General features: G+C 42.6%; 2 protein-coding genes across 4 annotated transcripts in view; one reads left to right on the forward strand and one right to left on the reverse strand.

The window, feature by feature from the left end:
* The window catches only part of LOC136046656 (dipeptidase 2-like), a 472,322-nt gene that overhangs the window by 295,940 nt on the left and 157,216 nt on the right, over positions 1-19,166 (reverse strand). The gene's annotated exons all lie outside the window — the stretch shown is intronic.
* SLC6A2 (solute carrier family 6 member 2) overlaps positions 2,904-19,166 on the forward strand; it is a 61,284-nt gene continuing 45,021 nt past the window's right edge. Inside the window, 3 exon segments of the mRNA XM_065733302.1 lie at positions 2,904-2,999; positions 3,001-3,036; positions 3,038-3,359. Of these exon segments, the coding sequence (XP_065589374.1) occupies positions 2,904-2,999; positions 3,001-3,036; positions 3,038-3,359 (454 nt within the window).

Genomic DNA, 19,166 nt, shown 5'->3' on the forward strand with positions numbered 1-19,166 from the left:
ATCTCAGCTCTCAAAAGCAACTTCATCAAACAAACCTGTCTATTAAACAAAATCTTACAACCCTGTGATACTTAGAACTTTTCTCTTTTTCCAACTACATTTATGATTATTCTTTTGTCTTTTAGCTCCAATGCTGCTACTGTTTTGTTATTTGTTTACTCAGTGATGCTTAATAAAGCATTCACACCCCTTCTCAGTCACTACTTTGCACACATGCCAAGCTCTTTCAAGTACAGCAAACTTTGCACAAAGCAAGACTCTTCCGAACACACCAGCTGTTCTAAAACACAGTGCACACGGTTCGAACACACCTCTCCGGTGCTGGTTCTCAGGAAGGACAGCAGCCAGCTCCTGCAGTTCTGTCAGATCAGTGGCAGAGGGCTGTGCTGTGCTGCTGGAGCCTGCGGAGGCAAGCCCTGCTGCCAACAAGCCTTCACACCAGCAGCAAATACAGGTCTAGGGGCAACACTGATCTGTTGTTGTTCACTGGGTTTTTTTTTCTATATAGACATGAAGATATGACAGTGACAATCCCAGCTTACCATTACAACATAGAGAGTATTCTCCTATATCTCACAAAAAGAATGACAGACATGAATTTGAATAATTGATGACTAATCCAGCAACGCCTGAATATTTTCTAAAGTAAGACATCGCCTATTTTCCAGTCAAAAGTGGAACATCACTAACAGCTTGCCATCTTGCCTGGCTCCATTGAGGTTTCTAAATACAATATTCTCTTCCCTGACTGCCACTCTACCTGCTGTCAGGCTCCATTAGGCATAACAAGATCCAGACAGATTCAAGATTAAGCAACTTTTTTATAAAATCCAATTGAGGACTTTCTTACCTTGAGGGTGTAGCAAATATTACATTAACCAGATTGCACACACTTTCCATGCAAAAACTAAAGGCAGATATATATATATATATGTATATATACATACAGTGATTTAATTCTCTTAGGAAATAAGCGGGGGCTTTCTAGATTCCTCCCACCACAGACATCATAATCAAGCTCAGCTAATTGAGACCACTGTGGGGAAAAGGGTGTTCCTTAGCAAGGCCCTATTTTTCCAGAAGCAATATGTGAGCACTGCTGCCTAGCGTAGGAGGTCCGTGCAGATTAGTCACGTGGAGAGAGGGGAACAAGATTTAAAAAGCTCCTTACTGGCCAGGCTACGGCTTTGGCTCTCAGCAAGACTGCAGACCCAGAGTGGAGGAAGCCAGAAGAAGAATTTCCCTTCTGTCACCCGCCCTTGCATACAGGTACCAGGGAATGGGCCAGAGACATCCCCAGTGCTACTTGGTGAGTACCAACAGGATAGCTTGGGGGCTCTTGGCTGAGAATGGGGGCTCTCCTCATGCCCAGAAAAAGCTTGTGCTTCATTTGCTGCATGAGATGGGTGTGTGGGCTCAAGGAAACACAGGAGATGGTGGGCACATGTGATGACACCACATGTAACTAGAAGCATGGGTGCATATGTAGTGCATTCAGGCAGCTGTGACTGATGGGTGGTGTGAGGAGTGGGCAACTGTGCAGTGTGTAGGTATAATAATGTGTCAGTACGGCATGGACAAAGCCTGAGAGGTCACAGAGCTCCGTGCAAGGACTGCACACAGAGGAAGTACTTCAGGCATGCATAGCATGAAGCATCAAAAGGATGAGAGAAAAAAGTTTTATGTGATGTATTTGGAGAACAGGAGGGCAGAAAACCATGGAACAGAAAGAAAGAATTTGGGCCACGTGTTCTAAACATGCATTTGCTCTGAAACAGTGTAGATGCTGCTCAGAATTTTTTTTTCCAGACAAGGACTTTGGGAAATAAATCACAGCTGAGGATCATGAGAAACCCAGTATGATGCCTTTTGTAATGCCAAGAATTTTTGTGAAGGCATAAAATCCCCAAATTTTCAATAGCTGCCTCAGCAGCATCTTCACAGTCAGTGGCCTAAAGAGAGGAGAGGAAGATGCCAACATGAGAGCTTTAATCCCCTCAATTGAACTCTTTTTTTCACACTCTAAGAACCTGGGATTACTTGTGAACTCCCTGACCGGTACTTCTACACACATTATCAGTCCTAACAGAGCAAGTAAGGATGGTAGGCTGTAATGCCACCATGGACTGTTCTGCCTCTGACCTATTGTCATTGATGCTAGGCAGAAGGAAAGCTATTTAACCTCACTAGTGGGGAGCAGCCTGTTTCTTCTGCCTTTGTGCTCAAATTTTATTGCCCAGCAGACACTGAAAGGACAGCTAAGTCACGGCTCCAACAGGAGGAGGGCCCGAAAAGCCTTGTTTGCCAACTTATTTAGCCAACTTGTGGCAGCAGTCGCTGTTGACTTGCTAGTTAATAGTTCGCTCATTTTGCATCTAAAAGATCCAGGTCCCGCTTGGAAGAGCAGTAAATAACGTTCTACAAATACTGCAGCCTGATAACCGAGCCCCACCAGACTCGTGCTTTCCAGGAAAGCAAAAGTTGGGTATTGATCGGTCCTGGCACGGGACTAAGAGCAGCGTCCAGCTCCGCCGTTCACCATACACCCCCTCGCGTTCTGATCGCAAAAGCCAGATTCTAGCGATTAACCCGAAGCACGCAGGAGAGAGCTGCCTCCGTCCCGCATCTCAGCCAGAGAGCGATGCGGTTCAGCTCCACCTGCCGCCCGCTGGCAGCCCCTTCGGACCGCCCGGCCGGGGACGCGCGGTCAGGACAGGCCCGGGTCCGATCCCCGATGGCCGCGCTGGGCAGCGCGGGGCGGGCTGCGCTCGGTGCCCGTCGGGCAGGGCCGGGCAGGGCGGCCCCAGGTGCGCCGGCTGTCGGCCGCTCCCCTGCGGAGGAAGGGCGCGGGAAGCCCCGCTCCCTGGGGGCACCCCGGTCCCCCCTTCTCCCGCCTCATTTGCATGGCTCTTATTACGGCCGTGCCTCGCTCCTGCCGCGCTGACACCGGCGGGCTGGAGAGCGGAGCTGCCTGCAGCGGGCAGCGCGCTTCCCTCCTTCCCTTCCCCGCCCCGCCTCGCCCGCTCCCCCGCCTCAAGCTCGCTCTCTCTGGATGTTTAAGGCGAGGATGAACAAACAGATCCAGCCCGACCGCAAAGTGTCGGTGGTGGCCCCTTTGCCGGAGCGCCCGGGGCCGCCTCCCCCGCGGAAGGACGTGGAGCTGATCCTGGTGAAGGAGCACAACGGCGTGCAGTACACCAGCAGCAACCTCCTGCCCGCCGCCCCCGCGCCCCGCTACGGCCCCCAGGACAGGGAGACGTGGGGCAAGAAGATCGACTTCCTTCTCTCCGTCATCGGCTTCGCTGTGGACCTGGCCAACGTCTGGAGGTTCCCCTATCTCTGCTACAAAAATGGAGGGGGTAAGGCGCTTCGCGAGGTCTCGCTCCCCGGCCCCCAGCCCCCAAACCCAAAACCTGGGGGATTTGCCGCAAGATGCCCGCAGCGGGGCCGCCGCTCCTCCCTTCTCCCCATGATCCTGCTCCGCCGAGCCCCGTCGGGGCAGGGACCGCTCGCCCCACTCGGAGTTGAACTTAGTTTGGGGCACAGGCGTAGCTGCCTTCTGCCACTTCAGCCTTCCTTTCGTTGGTAAAAAATAGTACCGAGGGAAAAAAAATCTTGAGTGGTATAAAGTAGCGTCTAGAAAAGTTACTGCTGCTGGACCAGAGAAAGGTTTCTTTGGAGTGCTTTTAATGGGGGAGCGCGATTTCTGCCCTCCTTTGCTGCAGCTGGGAGGTTCTTTTTCCCAAAGTAGGTAGGAGACTTGTTACAAACAAAACCTCACCTCCTGCACAGTTTGGCAATGACAGTAACAAATAGATCACACACAATAGTTACTGTTAGCTCAGAGTGCCTGGCACATCTTCAGGAAGCCCTTAACTCCATCATCCCCTGTCATCTCCCCGTAAGTTGCCGCGTTGGCAGCGATAACTCCACGCTGTGATAGAGTAACACCATCTGCGAGCCAGGCAGGTGCCTGGGTGCTTTGAAATCTCACACAGGGAGAACAGACCCTGCCTAGCAGATGGAGGAGTGCGTCTGAATGGTGAATGACACAGATGGAAGAACTGCTAGAATGAAAGCACGTTCTGTAAGATAGTTAGGTATTCCTTCTTAATGTGGTTGCCTGGTGATAAAGGCTAAGAGTTCACGTTTGTAGCATAAAATGCTTGCTTCCCACAAAAGGAGGAATGCAGGACAGGAGAATCCCTGTCAGCTGCCGTGGAGTTACACTGGTCCTCACAATTTAACAGGCTATGAGAAAGGGCTGGTACTGGAATACTTCCTCCCATTTGGTACTTCCAAAATTTCAGAAGAGGGTCACAAAATCTCTCAGCTCACTACCCAGAAAATGGTCAATAGTGAAATACAAACTCTATCCCTGTTTCATTATAGTTCCACAAGTAATTCCAGCAATTCACACCTCAGTAGTACGATGCCTCGTGATACCAGCAGGCTGCAGGTGTAGCAGAAGCATCGCTCAGGCGGCTCAGTCCATCCCCACCACTCCCATATCTCAATCTTACGAGGTTTAGGGAAAGAGATCTTTCCCTATCTCACATTGCACACACTGTGACACACACAATGTTTGAATTCCTTTCTGTCATACTTTGGGTCACCTTTTATCACCTTTAGCCTGCTTCCTCTATAATTCGCTGCTAGTTCAGGCACAGGAGGTAACATCCTGCAACTTCCTTGCATTTGGATTAGTGTCTGTATTGTCTTATGTCAGTTCAGCCAGAGAAACCTGCATCTTCATTAGCATCTTTTGATTTAAAAACATGCAAACCAGAGTGAACAGAAAGCCAACTACTTCACAGTCATAAGAGGCACTGTTCAGAGAAAAGTTTGAACCCATTCTTCCTTTCTGTCAAAGCAGAACCAAAGCCTTTACAAACAAAGGTAGAGGGGCCCTCTGCTATCTGAGTGTACAGAATGACTGAAAACTGTTTGCTGATATTATAAACACAAACAGCTGTAGGAATCATCTCAATCAATAAGCAGGTTGTCATTCTTGAACATATGTATATGACAACACTCTTTACTGGCACAAGAAAAGACTTATTTTTACCATAAAATGAAAGATGAGATAGTCTTCGTAGCCAAAAATCACCAACGATTCAGCTTAGTACCCTGTGCCTGTCAAACTGGGGTTGGTGGCTTGTTAGCTCCATGGGTAAATTTTCCTGCTAGAGCAAAGAACAAGAGGCAGTGGGCAGCGATCTGAGATATTGCCAGGTTTCAGTTCCTTCCTCTCAGTCCTACATTCACTGATGTTTATAAATGTGCTTTTCCTCACCCCACTACTGCAGGGGGGAGCCCAGTTAGTACCACAAGCTTGAGTACCTCAGAAGAATCCAATGTGTTATGTATCCATAAAGAAGATGAAATAGAAATAAAGATACTAATTACACCGCCTTAGTATTTTTGCTAGGCTGCTGAGCAAAGTGAAGTGAGTCAGATGTGGTTTCCGAACTTCAGCATCTTCAGATTGATGCTAAAAATGCAGTGAAAAGGAAGTCTCTTTCAATGTCACAAGTCCTAGGCCACTAAGCACCTTTGTTTTCAGCAAAAAAAAAAGTTATCCTTCCGAAATCTACCCCACAAAAATTCTACAACAGTTTTTAAATGTTAAATAAGAGTGTTTAAGGATGTGGAAGTGGTAGAAAATGGCATTTCCCTCCACATCTGAAAAAAATGCCACAGATGACATGGGCTACAATGCTCTTAAGACCACCTATGACTGATTTCCTATGACTGATTTAAGATGCCACGCTCATAAAAACTGGAGGTTCTTCATAAAGCCCGAGAACTTCTAGGACCTTGAAAAGTATAAATCTACCCTGTATTCCTTCAAAGTTGAATTTTCAAGGAGGGAGACACGTATAAACATACATCACCCACCTCTTACTAGCCAAATCCTTGAGTTTCTTTCTTTGGTAAACTCCAGAGAGGTTTCCTCATTAAAAACTAAGCACAGAGGCTTTTAGGCTGAAGTTCCACACAGACAGAAGTCCTATTTACTTTCAGTGAGTTTTACTGACACGCAGTACGCGCCGCCCAGAGGTACCTATGTAGTCATTTTTAGTGTTATGTTACTTTGGAGACAGCGCTGGTGATTTTAGAAAGAAAACAAACAAAACAAACATACAAACAAAACTATTTATATTTTAAGAAGCTTCCAGTAATAAAAAGCTACGGAGAAAGAGGTATCCAGCAGCACTAAAATGCTGAATGAGTAGCCAGAAACATCTGTGTTTTGGGAGTAGCCCGCCGAGACACCGCAAAGGGACTTCTGTACAAAGACAGATGGCAGAATGTAACCCCTCTGATGACTGCAGCTTTTGGAAACAGACTTCAGCTATTAAAAAAATAATAATCCCATGTGTTAAGTAAGATTTTAGAAGCTGGAATATTTGTCAGTTACCTGCTTCCATAAGAGCTGCCTTACCAGGGCAGGTGCAGACCCAGTGGCTGTGTTATCACATGAAACTGGTGGCAGAAAACTTTCAGGATAGTTTAGTATGCACAGTCTGAATGAGATCTTGCCCTCACTGACTCCTTGGAAGCAGGAGTGCCCAATACGTGTGCTAAACTACATTATAAAATGACTGGGTTGTACAGATGGTAAAACTCAGCAAGCTCCCACTATGCAGATAAGGAGACACCTCAGAAAGGGCAGAATCCTCAAACACTGCCTCTTCAGCTCAGCTGATCAATAAACACCGCATCTTACAGACAGACAGCTACTCATCACAACACAAAGGAGAAGTACTGTTTGCAACAGGACAAATGTTTTTTTGTGCAGTCTGACAGTCCAAAATCAGCAGAGTATGTCACTGGAGAAATCATCAACTATGGCTGCCTCTACTGGCTGTTCTCACAAGTGCTCTGTGCTCATTATCACTCATTTCTGGCAAGAGCTTCTTTGGTGGTGCTGTTGTTTTGTTTGTTTGTTGTTAAAAAGACTCCCTAGCTATATTAAGTAGATAGAATTAATGTACTCAAGATGACTCTTTGTAGCATGTCCAACCTCTTAAGCTTTCCTCAGAGCAGTAAGAGGCTATGCTGAAGTAAAGAGTACCGTCAAAAGTAGACTCTCATCAATTTAGGGAAAGATCTGTCATGATAATGTCAATTACATCTAAAATGTTTCTGATGCCAACTGAAGTTGAGTAATGCCTAGCATGATTAACTGAAGTGCTCCCTGTGGGGGAAGGTGATGCAAAGTCTTAGGTAACCAAGCTATTGTAGATTCTGTACCAGATACACTTAATATTAACACTTTTAGTTTCCTACACAATCTTTGGAAAAATTAGTATTTCCCATTGACATCTGTGGAAAAAGGATTTACCAACATAAAATACTTCTTTTTGTGAGTCAAAGTATTTGCAAGGTCAGACTACTAATTGTTGGATTAGTCACCTGAGACTTATTCTATCATAAGAATCAGATTAAGCTTTTCATGAATTTACAAACAGCAGCAGATAAATATTTTAACAGCTCTTTAGCTATCATAACATACACTTCTAATCTCCTCTGAGATGTTATTTTCATAAAGGGTTCACAGATCACATAATTTCTAAGAGACATCATTTGCTCACCTGCAGTCAGTACCTTTTAGACCAGAAGAATCTTACAGCTTATCGTAATGCTCCATTTGTTATTCACACTTCCACAAGCTCTAATGCAGGATTTAGCAGTCCACAGCGCAGGTACCAAAGACAACATACAACCAAATATTCTCTATTATAAAGAGGACTAGAGCATCGTATCACTAAAAACAAGATCTGATGCTGATCTGCAACAGCTTGCTTTTCTATCACCAAGAATTTGCCAGCTAATTTAATCATTAATAAGAGAAAGAATACAGTCTGGCACTTTAACTTTCAAAGGTGGTTGACCTTTGTCTTTTAATAACAGTGTTTACACTCCAAAATAGCACTGATAATGATGATGATGATAAATCAACTTTGAAGCAACCTCACTAAAAAGACTCTGCCAAGAGTTTGACTCACTAATCAGTCAAAGCATGGATGCAAATGAAGTGATTTTGGTTTCCTAATACAGGCTTTCGATTCCCGTTATCAAACCAGTGACCTCAGACAGGTCAAACTATTACACTGACATCCCTGCAGTGGCCATGAGCTTTGTGCTCCAGGGCTTCATGTGACATTTGAGACAATCTCAGCTATGCCATGTTGACAGTCCCTTCTTCCTGGATTCAGTGGCCAGCTCACAGCTGCTCTCCTCCTTTTCCCACATGATTTCATCGCTACTCTTTCTTCCCTTTGACAGCTATTAATCAGTTGGTTTATATGTAGCATAGATTTACTGAGGCTCACCAGCACTGTAGCTCACATGCCAGCTGCTTTTCTGAAATACCCTTTTCTCTTCCACTTGTCCATGAATCTTGCTGGCTCCACAAAATACCTCTTCAGAGCTATAATGTCTCCAGGGTTATGAACTACTCTATTTTATAGCTGCTACACATGAATACACACTGAATACTTGAGTAGGACAAAGTGAATATTTCTGACCTAAATCCTTCATCAGTTCTGAAATTCTAGTTTCTGTCAGACTCAGATTACCATGAAGTGGTAATCTGTATGAGCTCCCAGCTAAATACCTTATGAAACAGAGAAGTCATCTATCTCTGAACAATTCTAATGACCCTTAGCATGACAATTTCACAAAGGTTCTAGAGAAGATTCATGGTATTTAGGTAGAGGTTACACCTTAGGAGGATCATCCTGTGTTCAGTGCAGAACAAGCATTCACAACTGACTTAAAATGCTCTGATCAAAGTGGTGTTCCACATTTGCTCCTCCTTGTAACCAAGACAATAAAAGAAGCTGGTGTGACCCAAATGAGCAGTTTTTCCAACAAAAGCAAGTATGCCTCTTTGTCATTGCAAAGAATGAACATATTTCTTGATTACCACTCAGAAGCATTTTATTTTGAAATAAGAGGAAGAGAAGACATTGAGTAGTAAACTCTTATCTTAGTTCAGTTGTTTGGAAACAAAATCTCTGCTTAAAGTCTTTTTCCCCCCTCCATTTCTGTATGCCCTTCTAAGTTATGCCAAGAAGCTAGGCATACCCCAGAAAGCCTTTCCCACAGGCAGGCATCCCTCCTCTACAAGTAAGTGATGAAAGTTGTGTTAAGGAGCTTTACTATCTTCATATTAACAGATCCAGGAGTTTCTTAGATTTGGCCAGGGATCTCAGCTTTAGCACACTCATTCAAGCTATCACAGCAGGTATCTAATGTTCATCTTTTTCTAGTCTGTTTTCTCACTGACATCTTTTTAAGCTCTTTATTAATTTTGCTAGAAGCGAAGGAAAACAGAAAAGCCATTTCAGGAGTGTAGCAGCCAACAGCCCTTCTTTATTAAAGAAATAAAGCATCTGTAAGGATGCTGAGACACGTGGATGATTTAAGGGCAGAATTTCTCTTTGACCTTTTGGTAAAATAGCACAAACCTCTCTGTCAGTTCAGTGCATATGTGAACATGGCAGCCCAAAGATTATTTCAAAAACGAATACTTTCATTTCCATACTTAAACCACTATGAAACAGAAAACTAATAGAACTACTTATGTGTAAGATGAGAGGGAGCATACAGTCTTGACAAGTGTTTAGATTTGCTACGAGGGAATTAATGATTAAAATCAGTCCACAAATTACTGAGCCTCTTGCTGTGAATTAAAATGGAAACAAATGGTTTACAGAATTCAGAGCAGTTTAAGCAACATCAAAGCCCACTGCCTTGATTTCTGCTGCATACAGTGGAAGTCTCATCAGCTGTGCTCAGTTCTAAAACCTTTGTTCTGCATTCACCAACTGATTAAACAGTTAACTGCAGTATGACTATTTTGTGTTTGTACTTTAAACTCTATAGCATTTACATATACTGTAATTATTAGATGATGTAGCTAATTGCTCTCAGCTATGCTACAAAATAGTAAAACACAACTAAATACATTCCATGCTTAGAGATATTTATATTAAAACACTGTAATTTGGGAGGCAGGAGACAAGTTTATACAAAATCTTTGTAATAAAGTTCTAGATCTTTTACTCCTACCTCTCTGTACTTCATTTCTTGTCTTCTAATGTGATGACAAGAAATCGTTATTATTAAAGTTGAAATAACTTGTATTTGGGCCGACTCCCTCACCCCAGTATGCTTTCAGTGAGGTTGATGTACAGATTCCAGGATTATCTCACTGGTTATAAACCTTCAATTTCCTTTCCTCAGGCCACTTGGTGACAGAGGATCCATGTCAGTAGCCTGTTACCTGTATCTTGACAACCTGCTATTCTCTCCTAAAACTACAACTCCTTAATCTTTCCCTTCCCTTTTCAGTGCCTCTGTGAGGTCTTGGACCTGGAATGGCAGGATTTAAGCTTAATTGTGTCGATCTCATGCATTGGTGCCCAAATGAGAATAGTTTCTAAGGAAAGGCTTTACTGTCACTCAGAACTTGAATTCCCAAAGATGGATATCTGAGCCCTCTGGGGAACCAGCACCAAAAGTACCCAGGCCCTGACCCCAGATTTCATGGAAGCCCTGGAGAGAGAACTGTAGAACAATTTAGCATCTCAGCTTCTGTATAGATTCAATGCACTTCATTTCAACTTTATAGATTTTTAAAATTCTATTTCATAAACAAGGGGAAAAGAGGTAAGAAACTGTTAAGTTGCTCGCATTGTGTCTTTCTTTGTGAGGACTATAGAGAAAACTCTGAACTACTCATGAAGGGAATCCTTTGTTTTATTCTCACTCTTCTTGCTCCTTTCCCCTATTCTGCATTTAAACAGGTTATGCAATCTCTCTCTGAAGCATGACAAAGGCTGAGAACTAGCGTCTGCCATTCAGAATCAGAAACTGTCAGTGGGGACAACTGGCTCTGTAAGCCACATATTTCTTTACACCCATATTCATCCTGAGCACACCAGCAAGTTTCCAGTGCACAGAGCTCCATGATAAAACATTCATAAATAAAACTCAAGACAGAAATTGGGCAGGCAGTTGTCTTTTGCCAGTCCATAAATGATTTCTGTGTCTAGTGTTCTGATTGCTGGTACTCAGTAAAACAGGCTTCCCTTATTATATTGTAAGAATTTTTATAGAAGATGGTAATTTTTCCAGTGCTCCTGCTCTTTGTTTAAGGCTTTGAGCACAACCACTCACTTCCAAAAGCACAAATAACTGCAGAAGCTGCACTAATAACACTGACATTAACTGACTGCCGTTATTTGGCTATCACTATTGTCTAAGAATATACACAAATTTAAGTGTCCAAGAATAGTCTCCAGCACTGTCAGAATGGTGTTAGCATACTCAAACATGAAGCCTTTCTTGGTTTGCTTTGTTATTAACTGCTTCCCTAGAAGATACAAGTTACGCTCGCAGAACTGTGTAGGACCAGAAGAGCAGATGTGGTTTGATCCCACCCCACTGAGGCACACAGGAGTTGTGATCTCAACAGTGAAAGAATATTATTACTCTTTCAGGGCTTGAAAAAAATCTTGCACGAGTTTCAAGCACTACAAATAGTGACAGAGTGAGCAACAAGCCATGCCTTGCTACAGCCTCATGCTAGTTTGAGAAACTTTTGTGGTGTTATGTACAGGAAGGATCGTAGCTGGGGGTCTGCATGGCATTCCTTTTTACTGAAGGCTGCAGACCAGTGGGAAGCAAGCAGGGGGTTTTCTGGCCCCTCAGCAGCATGCAAGCTTATACCCTCATTGCCTCCCTGACCTTACAAACAGGCTGCTCCCAGGGGTCTAATCTATGCACTGCAAAAAGAAGCCAAGTGCTATGTATCTAGTTTTCACTCTACATGTACCATGTAGCACCCTCCACTGCTTTAACTTTTCTTTCTCCTCCCTTTTCAGTAATCAAACTCCCCTTGCAGTGTCTGTCCTGAAGCATGCCGAAGATGTCAACACAGTACTTTCCCTTAAGATCTGCATCTCTTGAGGAAAAGTATGACACTGATGTCAAATTCCAGTTTAGTGGAAAAAAGAAAATCAATTGACTAAAAAAAGAGGAAAGGACATTTTCTGACACACTGTTGCTCATAGCAGAGAAACAGACAAACTTTTTCCGGACCACAAGATGGAGCAGTAGATCCTTATAGATCTTAGTAGATCCTTATCTGATAACCTAAAAGCTATCTAGTGCATGCTTAGGTGGAGAAATGACTGGAAGACCTAACAGAAAGGCTGATGACTTTTGCGTGCAGAGATGCCAGTATTAGCAACGACTGCTCCCAGGCAGACCCTTCTTGGATTTCCCAGCCCCTTCCCTTCAGTAGGGGGCTAACAGGAGCAGCAGTTTTCAGTGATGTGCAATTTGCACAAAGGGGGGCCCTTATCTGTCTTAAAAGGTCAAACGTTTGTGCCCCTTTCTAAGGAGAGTTTATATACGCACATGGGCATTTTATGTATTAGATATGTCACAAGGAATAGCTAGTGCTGGGAACTGCAGATGTGTCACTGAGACCACAAGGCAGGTTTTGGCAAGACTGCTGATGCTCCAGGATTTTGTTTTGGGGAAGAGTTTGATCATTTGCTCCCTTTCTGCAGTTTGTCTCTCATTTCTAATAGTTCTACAGCCTAAGTTAGAATCAATAGATTCATAAACCACAAGGGAGAAATCCTGACCCAGCTGAAGTCAATGGGTGTTTTTTTTCCATTGACGTCACCAGAGCCAGGATTTCAACCCAAATAACAGACGTCTCTCTCTTAAGGGCTCCTAAGTAGACAGAATTTCCAGACTAAGAATTATGCGAGAAGAAAAACAGAGGAAAGTAATAAAAAACTGTTCAGACTAAACTTATAGAGAAGATTTCTACTGACTAGTAACTGATCTAAACTCAGTGCAACAGTTTAGTACTTCAGCCAGTAAAGAAAATGCCAGGACTTACATAGATGATGTTCATTATTACAGAAAATGGATTTATTCTGTGAGGGTTGGATTATGACCTCAGCATTCTCCTATGTAGGGCTCAAGCTATAAAAATGTACTATTTTAAGAAGTGCATTTTACTCTGTTTCATAGACACAAATGATTAGGCAAGAGTCTTTTTCTGGTGTCAGGGTAAAGAGAAGAGCTGGGAAAACACAAAGCAAGAACAAGACTTCAAAAGCAAGAAGGCAAATAAAAGGACTGGACTAGAAGGCCTTACATTTTAAGACACTTCCAATTATTCTGGGGCCTAATATGTGGTTTGTAAACTTTCAAATTGCCAGGTGCAGGAATAGAACTGTCACAGATGCTCTTTTCCTTCACTCTTCCCCTAAAGTAAAGCAACAGAAAACAGTGACTGCACTATTCCTAAACTGCAGTGTAATCCTTCGCTGACTCATGTGGAGGCTGCTGATAAAAATCACTGTCTTTAAGCCTAAGTTAAGGAACTGGGACATCTTCAAGATCACCTGCATTTTTCCTCATACATTTTATTTTACAATCACAAGGTGTTATGTGCACAAAAGCCGTTCAGGTAGGAAAAACTGCAGCTGTGCAATGTATCAAGAGACACAAGTTTAGCCTCACTAACTTCCTGTAAGTTCTGTGTTGTTGGTGATCAAAACTACCCCACCTGCCATGGCAGAAGTTTTCAGAGTGTTGAAACAAGAAGGATTTTGCTCCAAGCTGTGACTGGGCCATTGCAAGCTGCAGTGGGTAAGGCTCACATTCTCTTCCCACATTTCAGCCAGGAGGTCCCACACGGAATAGCAGAGATGGAGTGTACACTGGACTGCTTGGGCCAGGGGAAACGATCACTTTGCTGCTTGTTGCAAATTAGGAAAATAGTCCATGGAGAATGACTTTATTCTTTAAGGAACTGAGTTAACTTTCTACTTTCAAGCCTTGTATAAATATGCATTAGAAATAGTTTACAGTAGGGTTATTCTGCTTCCTGTAGAGGCATGAGAAGGAGCACTGATCCTGAAGGCTTCATTTATGATGACTGAGAGTAAAGTTCTGATTTACCATATTTCTTACAGGTAGGAGCATACAGCTGTCCAATACTTCTGTGACAGAATACAACCTTCTATTGACAAGAAGAATTTAGAGGATTTTGTTGTGCAAGGGTTAGTAAGTTAAGATAGCACAGAAAGTATTAAAGTATTACCAATAAATCTCTAATGAAGCCTGGAAGGAAAGGAATATTTTGCTTTGGTCTCTGTGTCCAAAAAGTTGGACTTTGAATATCAGATTGGATTAATCACTAAATGGTACAGCAAGTTTTAGGAGTAGCTCTGGATGTTTATACTTGATTCTTCTGTAGCAGGCATTTACCTCCTATTGGTTTGCACATTAATCCTCTTGAAAGCTGCCTGGCACTTGTCTGGAGCTGATTTAAGATGTCATAAGTGCTTTCTTTCACCTTGTCACAGTTATGAATTTCATGATGCCTAAAATGGGTACTGTGTCCTCTCCAGAGGGTGCTTAACTTCAGGGCTGTTTTTAAGTTTGACTACTAAAGACAACCTGCAGAAGACAAGCAGTCTGAGAGGAAACACCTGCCATTCGAGGTTGTGCTGTGAACTCCTAATTGTACTGTTACATGTACAGAACAAAGTGCATTTAAGACCCCTTACCAATGAGCTGTGCTGAAGCAGTCCTGTCACTGCCCTGTGGACACCCAGCACCAGTGACATAGGTGGGAGATGAGTCTCCACGTGGATACCATGTACAGTGTATACAGAGTGAGCAGCTCCCACAGGGGCACATGGTCTAGACTAGAAAGAGCAAAGCAAGGAGTAAGAGTACCTAAAAAGAGGGGCTGAAAAGCAGAGGAACCGCCCCCAGCTCTGCTCTATTAAGGGGATGGCACCTCACAGGCACATAACTAATTCCTTGTGCAGCTCAGAAAGTGAGTTGATAATGTGGGTGCAAAAAGTGCCCACACAAATCCTCCACCTGTCATTGTATGAACCTGCTACACCAAGAAAAAACAAGGAGGGAACACCAGACAGAAAAGTGAAAACTTCTCTTACACTAATTCATCCATACCATTTACTCTGCTCAGACTATGGAAAGAAGGTTGAAACACTTAAATGCAGTGTTTCAGCATCTTCATAGGATGAAAATCAATTATTGCAAGGACATTTTAATTTCTCAGGGAAAAAGCAGGTGGAATCAGATGCTGTGTATTCAAAACAGAAATTTTTATGTTTTGTATTATTAACCTAATCACCAAAGCTAATGAAATAAACTAGCACAGAAAGAAAAGAATGTGCCAAGTGTCTTCCAGTCAGGAACGCATGCTTTTGTGTGAAACCATCTTTGGTTGCACAGGAAACTAAATCCAAGTGTGAGAGCTGCTCTGAAAGTAATGCCTCTTATTTTATTACATTGATCGGAAGGAGATGATGGTGGTACAGCACTAGAGTTTGAACCTTCCCACTAATATCCCATTACATTTTGTTGCCATGAGACAGATGGCAGCAGAGGGGGACTCTGACAGAATGGTGTCTGACGTGGACGTGTGTAGGAAGCAAAGGTGTGTCACTGAATTCCTTTGTGCAGAAAAATAGCACCCACTGACATTCATCAGTGCTTGCTGAATGTTGATAGAGACCAAGCAGTGGGTGTGAGCACTGCGAGGTTGAGTGGTGCATTTCAACAGTGGCAGTCACCTGCACTGGTGCAGATTTTTACAAGTAAACATGCAGACTCTTGTTCATCACTGGTGAAATTGTGGAGGTGACTGTTGAAAAATAGTGCTTTGTATCCGAGAATGTGCTCTATCAAATAGTGTTGTTGTACTCTTTGTATCTGTTGTAGTTTCCATGGAAACAAATAGAAGGCATTATGTTTGGAGCAACCTACATATCTAACAACCTCTTCTGTCAGCAAAATCAGACAGATCCATAAATGCTGAAAATATTCATTTTAGTTTACAACTGGATGAAACAAAACAAATGAACATACAAGTTCATTGAGAAGGGAGAGAAAACTATGACTAACAGTCCAAATCTGAACTGAAATAAAACAGTACTTGCCAAAATCTCACTGGCAGCAGGCAAGGACTTCCCTATGCTTAAAAGTGAAGCTGATGAAGTAATATCTCCTTTCATGAACATGACTATATTCTGTACATTACAAAAAAACAATTTTTAATACATCATATTTCAGGGAATGCTACCAGATGAAGTTAGTTTATTAGAGATTTTCCAGTTCTGGAATCCAGCAAAACTTGCTGATCTTGATCCACAGTAAATAGTCTTTGCTCAAAAATACTCACAGCCAAGGGTGCACTACTACTGATAAATCAAAGTTCAGCCTACGCCTTACACAGGTGTTGGGTTTTTTTTTTTGTTTATATGATATAATTGCAGATGAATATATCTGGTGTCGCACCTAATGATTACAAGATGGGGGGGAGGGGAAACCTGCCAACAGTGGAAAACTAATGAAATGATAGAAAGACATTTCCCCTCTTAATTTATCAACTCTCAAGCTTCCAAGCCTGTCTGTTATGAAGTAGCATCCTTCCCCAGATGAGCCTCTACACCCTGGCCCAGCGGCTCAGTACTACACGCTTCTCCTACCCAGCACCTCCAGAGCAGCTTGCTAACTGCAAAGCTTGCAGGTTTGTTCTCAACAGGGTCGAATGCTCCACGAAGGACACTATCACTCCTCACAAACCCTGTATTGTTGCACGTTAGTAATAGAGATTTCATAAATCCCATAACAAAGCAGTCTACAAGTTGTCTTCACATTCCGGTTCACTTATTCTCCCAGCAAGTTAAAAAAAAAAAAAAAAGACACAAAATGAACAAGATAGATTTGGGCAGGAATGTCAGCCACCAGACCTTCACACTGATACAGTCTCCGGGTCATTAACTTAACAAACTGTCAAAACCCAAGTGGATGCCAATTCATTTATTTATAAACAAAAGGGTCAGCTACAATAGCAAACCTTCAACAAGATTGGATAATGTTGAAACAAATGCTCTCACCGCCACCTCACACAGCAGGTCGTTGGACTTCATGCATCAGAGTAATGACAGAAGATGGGGATGGCTTAATTTCCTAAACTTGCAGCAGTGAAGGTCAGCAGCAGAAATGCCGACAGAGCTCCAGAACTCCCACTATCACACTGGACATTTTAGACCGACCTTACCTGTATTGTCCCAAACCCACCATGTTTCTCTGTCCTTTAGTTTCCTTCCAAAGAACATAGGCCACAGTTCTGTTTGTTCATCACTGGTGGTGGTTCTATGATTATCTTTAAACTACACATTATTGTAAATATGATCATTTCATTAATTTATATATAAGGGACCTTAGCCTATGTCTTGGATGTGATTTATGAATGAATCATGCTGCTCTGAGCAGCTGAGTATATTAATTTGTTCAAAGGAGCTACTAATGGGTTTCTTCAGTTCATTATTCTCATATCAGAAAGCCAAAGAGATGATTGAGTTTGCACGGAAGAGCTCAGGTAACTCATCCTTTTACATACCAGTAACCAGCTTATAAACAGACTGCACTTCAAGTCTGTTCAAGTGATTTCAAGGCAGAAGCAGGTTAACAGCTCAAGACAGTAAGTACATAAGTAAATAGGTTAAATAAATAAATAAATAAAGGCTTTAGTTTGACATCATCCCACGAACAGTATTGAACCATTTCTGGAAACTGTTTGTTTTCATTTTCTTTGAGCAAAAGGGACACTATTAAAATTGGAATTCTGGAAAAAAACCCTGAAGGCTCTTACCCAGACTGAGAGCTGAAACATAAATAGGTTCAAATCTAGCAGTTTGTTAGAGAGATAGCTCAATATGAGGATTTCAAAAGAAACATGTAAATCGAGATGTCTACCATCTTGAGCTCCACTGCTTTTCTAGTTCTGTTATTTTTGACTATCATCGTCTACCTCTGTTTAACATCATCAAATAGCTGATGTTGAAATCACCTTGGCTTTTGGCACTGAGGCTACATCACGCTCCTTTGCATCTCTGACTTCTCTTTGCTGTACCATGCAAACGCTTACTGGTTTTACTCCCTGGGCTGTAAAGATTGGGTCTACCCACCTGCTCCTTCCTACCTAGGCCCCAACAAACACAGCTTGCTACAAGCTGACCTACCCAGAGGTGTTTTCTGTGTCTGTGCTGGCAAACCAGTGACAAGCTTGAAGACCCAGAACTAGGATTTCCATACTCAGAAATACCTCCCTTTCCAGTCACTCAGTTTCTCTGTCTATGCTGATCTCACATAACCTGGATTTCAGGATCTCTGCATTGGCGAGTTCCTTTTATATTCACAAGAGTCTTACACTATTAGAGTTTCTGCCCATTTTCCTCGTTGTCCAGGCAAACTTACTACATTGTTTGCTGATATTCTTTCAAGTACTCTTTATTCACAGTTTGATCAGGCACAGATCAGGTACAGAGATTAGCTTGTATTTCAATCAGTTGGAAGATCTTTGTTTTTAGACTCTATTCTTGAACAAATACTGGCAACACTCCTATCTGAAAATATACTGCTGTACTTGCCCAAAGTTTGTTAGCTTAGCAGACATCTCTGCCAGTTAAAGTTTTGACTAGAATATCCATGGTAACAAAGGCAGAAGGCTAATAATGGACCAGCAGGGGTAGTTCAAAACTGCTTCAGCTAACCCTGTCCTGGCCAGCTTCTTGTATGTGCATCAGCAAATTCTTTTAGAACAGCAGTCATTGTTTAAATGATCATTTTCAATCATTAGTAATTCAGTTCTGCATTCTTTCTGCTATTCAAGAGTGAAATGAGTCCATCTTGTAGGGTTGAGAGAACTATTTGAGGCTGTTTTCCTCTCTGCTTCCCCACGAAGGATGCTGTGAGCATTGAGCAGGGAGAGGAGAAACTCAGAGTAAATTCTGTTAGACCAAAATGAAAACGTTGTTTTGGCACGCAACACAGAAATGTAAAACCTGTTCTCTATTTTGCCCTGCATTAACCAGACACTGTAGCTCTTCAAAAACGAAATCAACAAAAACCATCTGTGTGATTTTCAACCTAAAGTTTCACATTGGTGAATCATGTTGAAGTAGAGAGTTTGACCTCATCCTATTTCACATGAACACATGAGACTTCCTTAACTCCATGTGTACTCTGGTACCATAAGGGAAGGAAGTATACAGATCTCATGAAATCCATTAGCA

Source organism: Cyrtonyx montezumae, unplaced genomic scaffold (assembly GCF_038088225.1).
Source record: "Cyrtonyx montezumae isolate F1298 unplaced genomic scaffold, pur_monq_1.0 scaffold_17, whole genome shotgun sequence".
NCBI classification, from domain to species: Eukaryota; Metazoa; Chordata; class Aves; order Galliformes; family Odontophoridae; genus Cyrtonyx; species Cyrtonyx montezumae.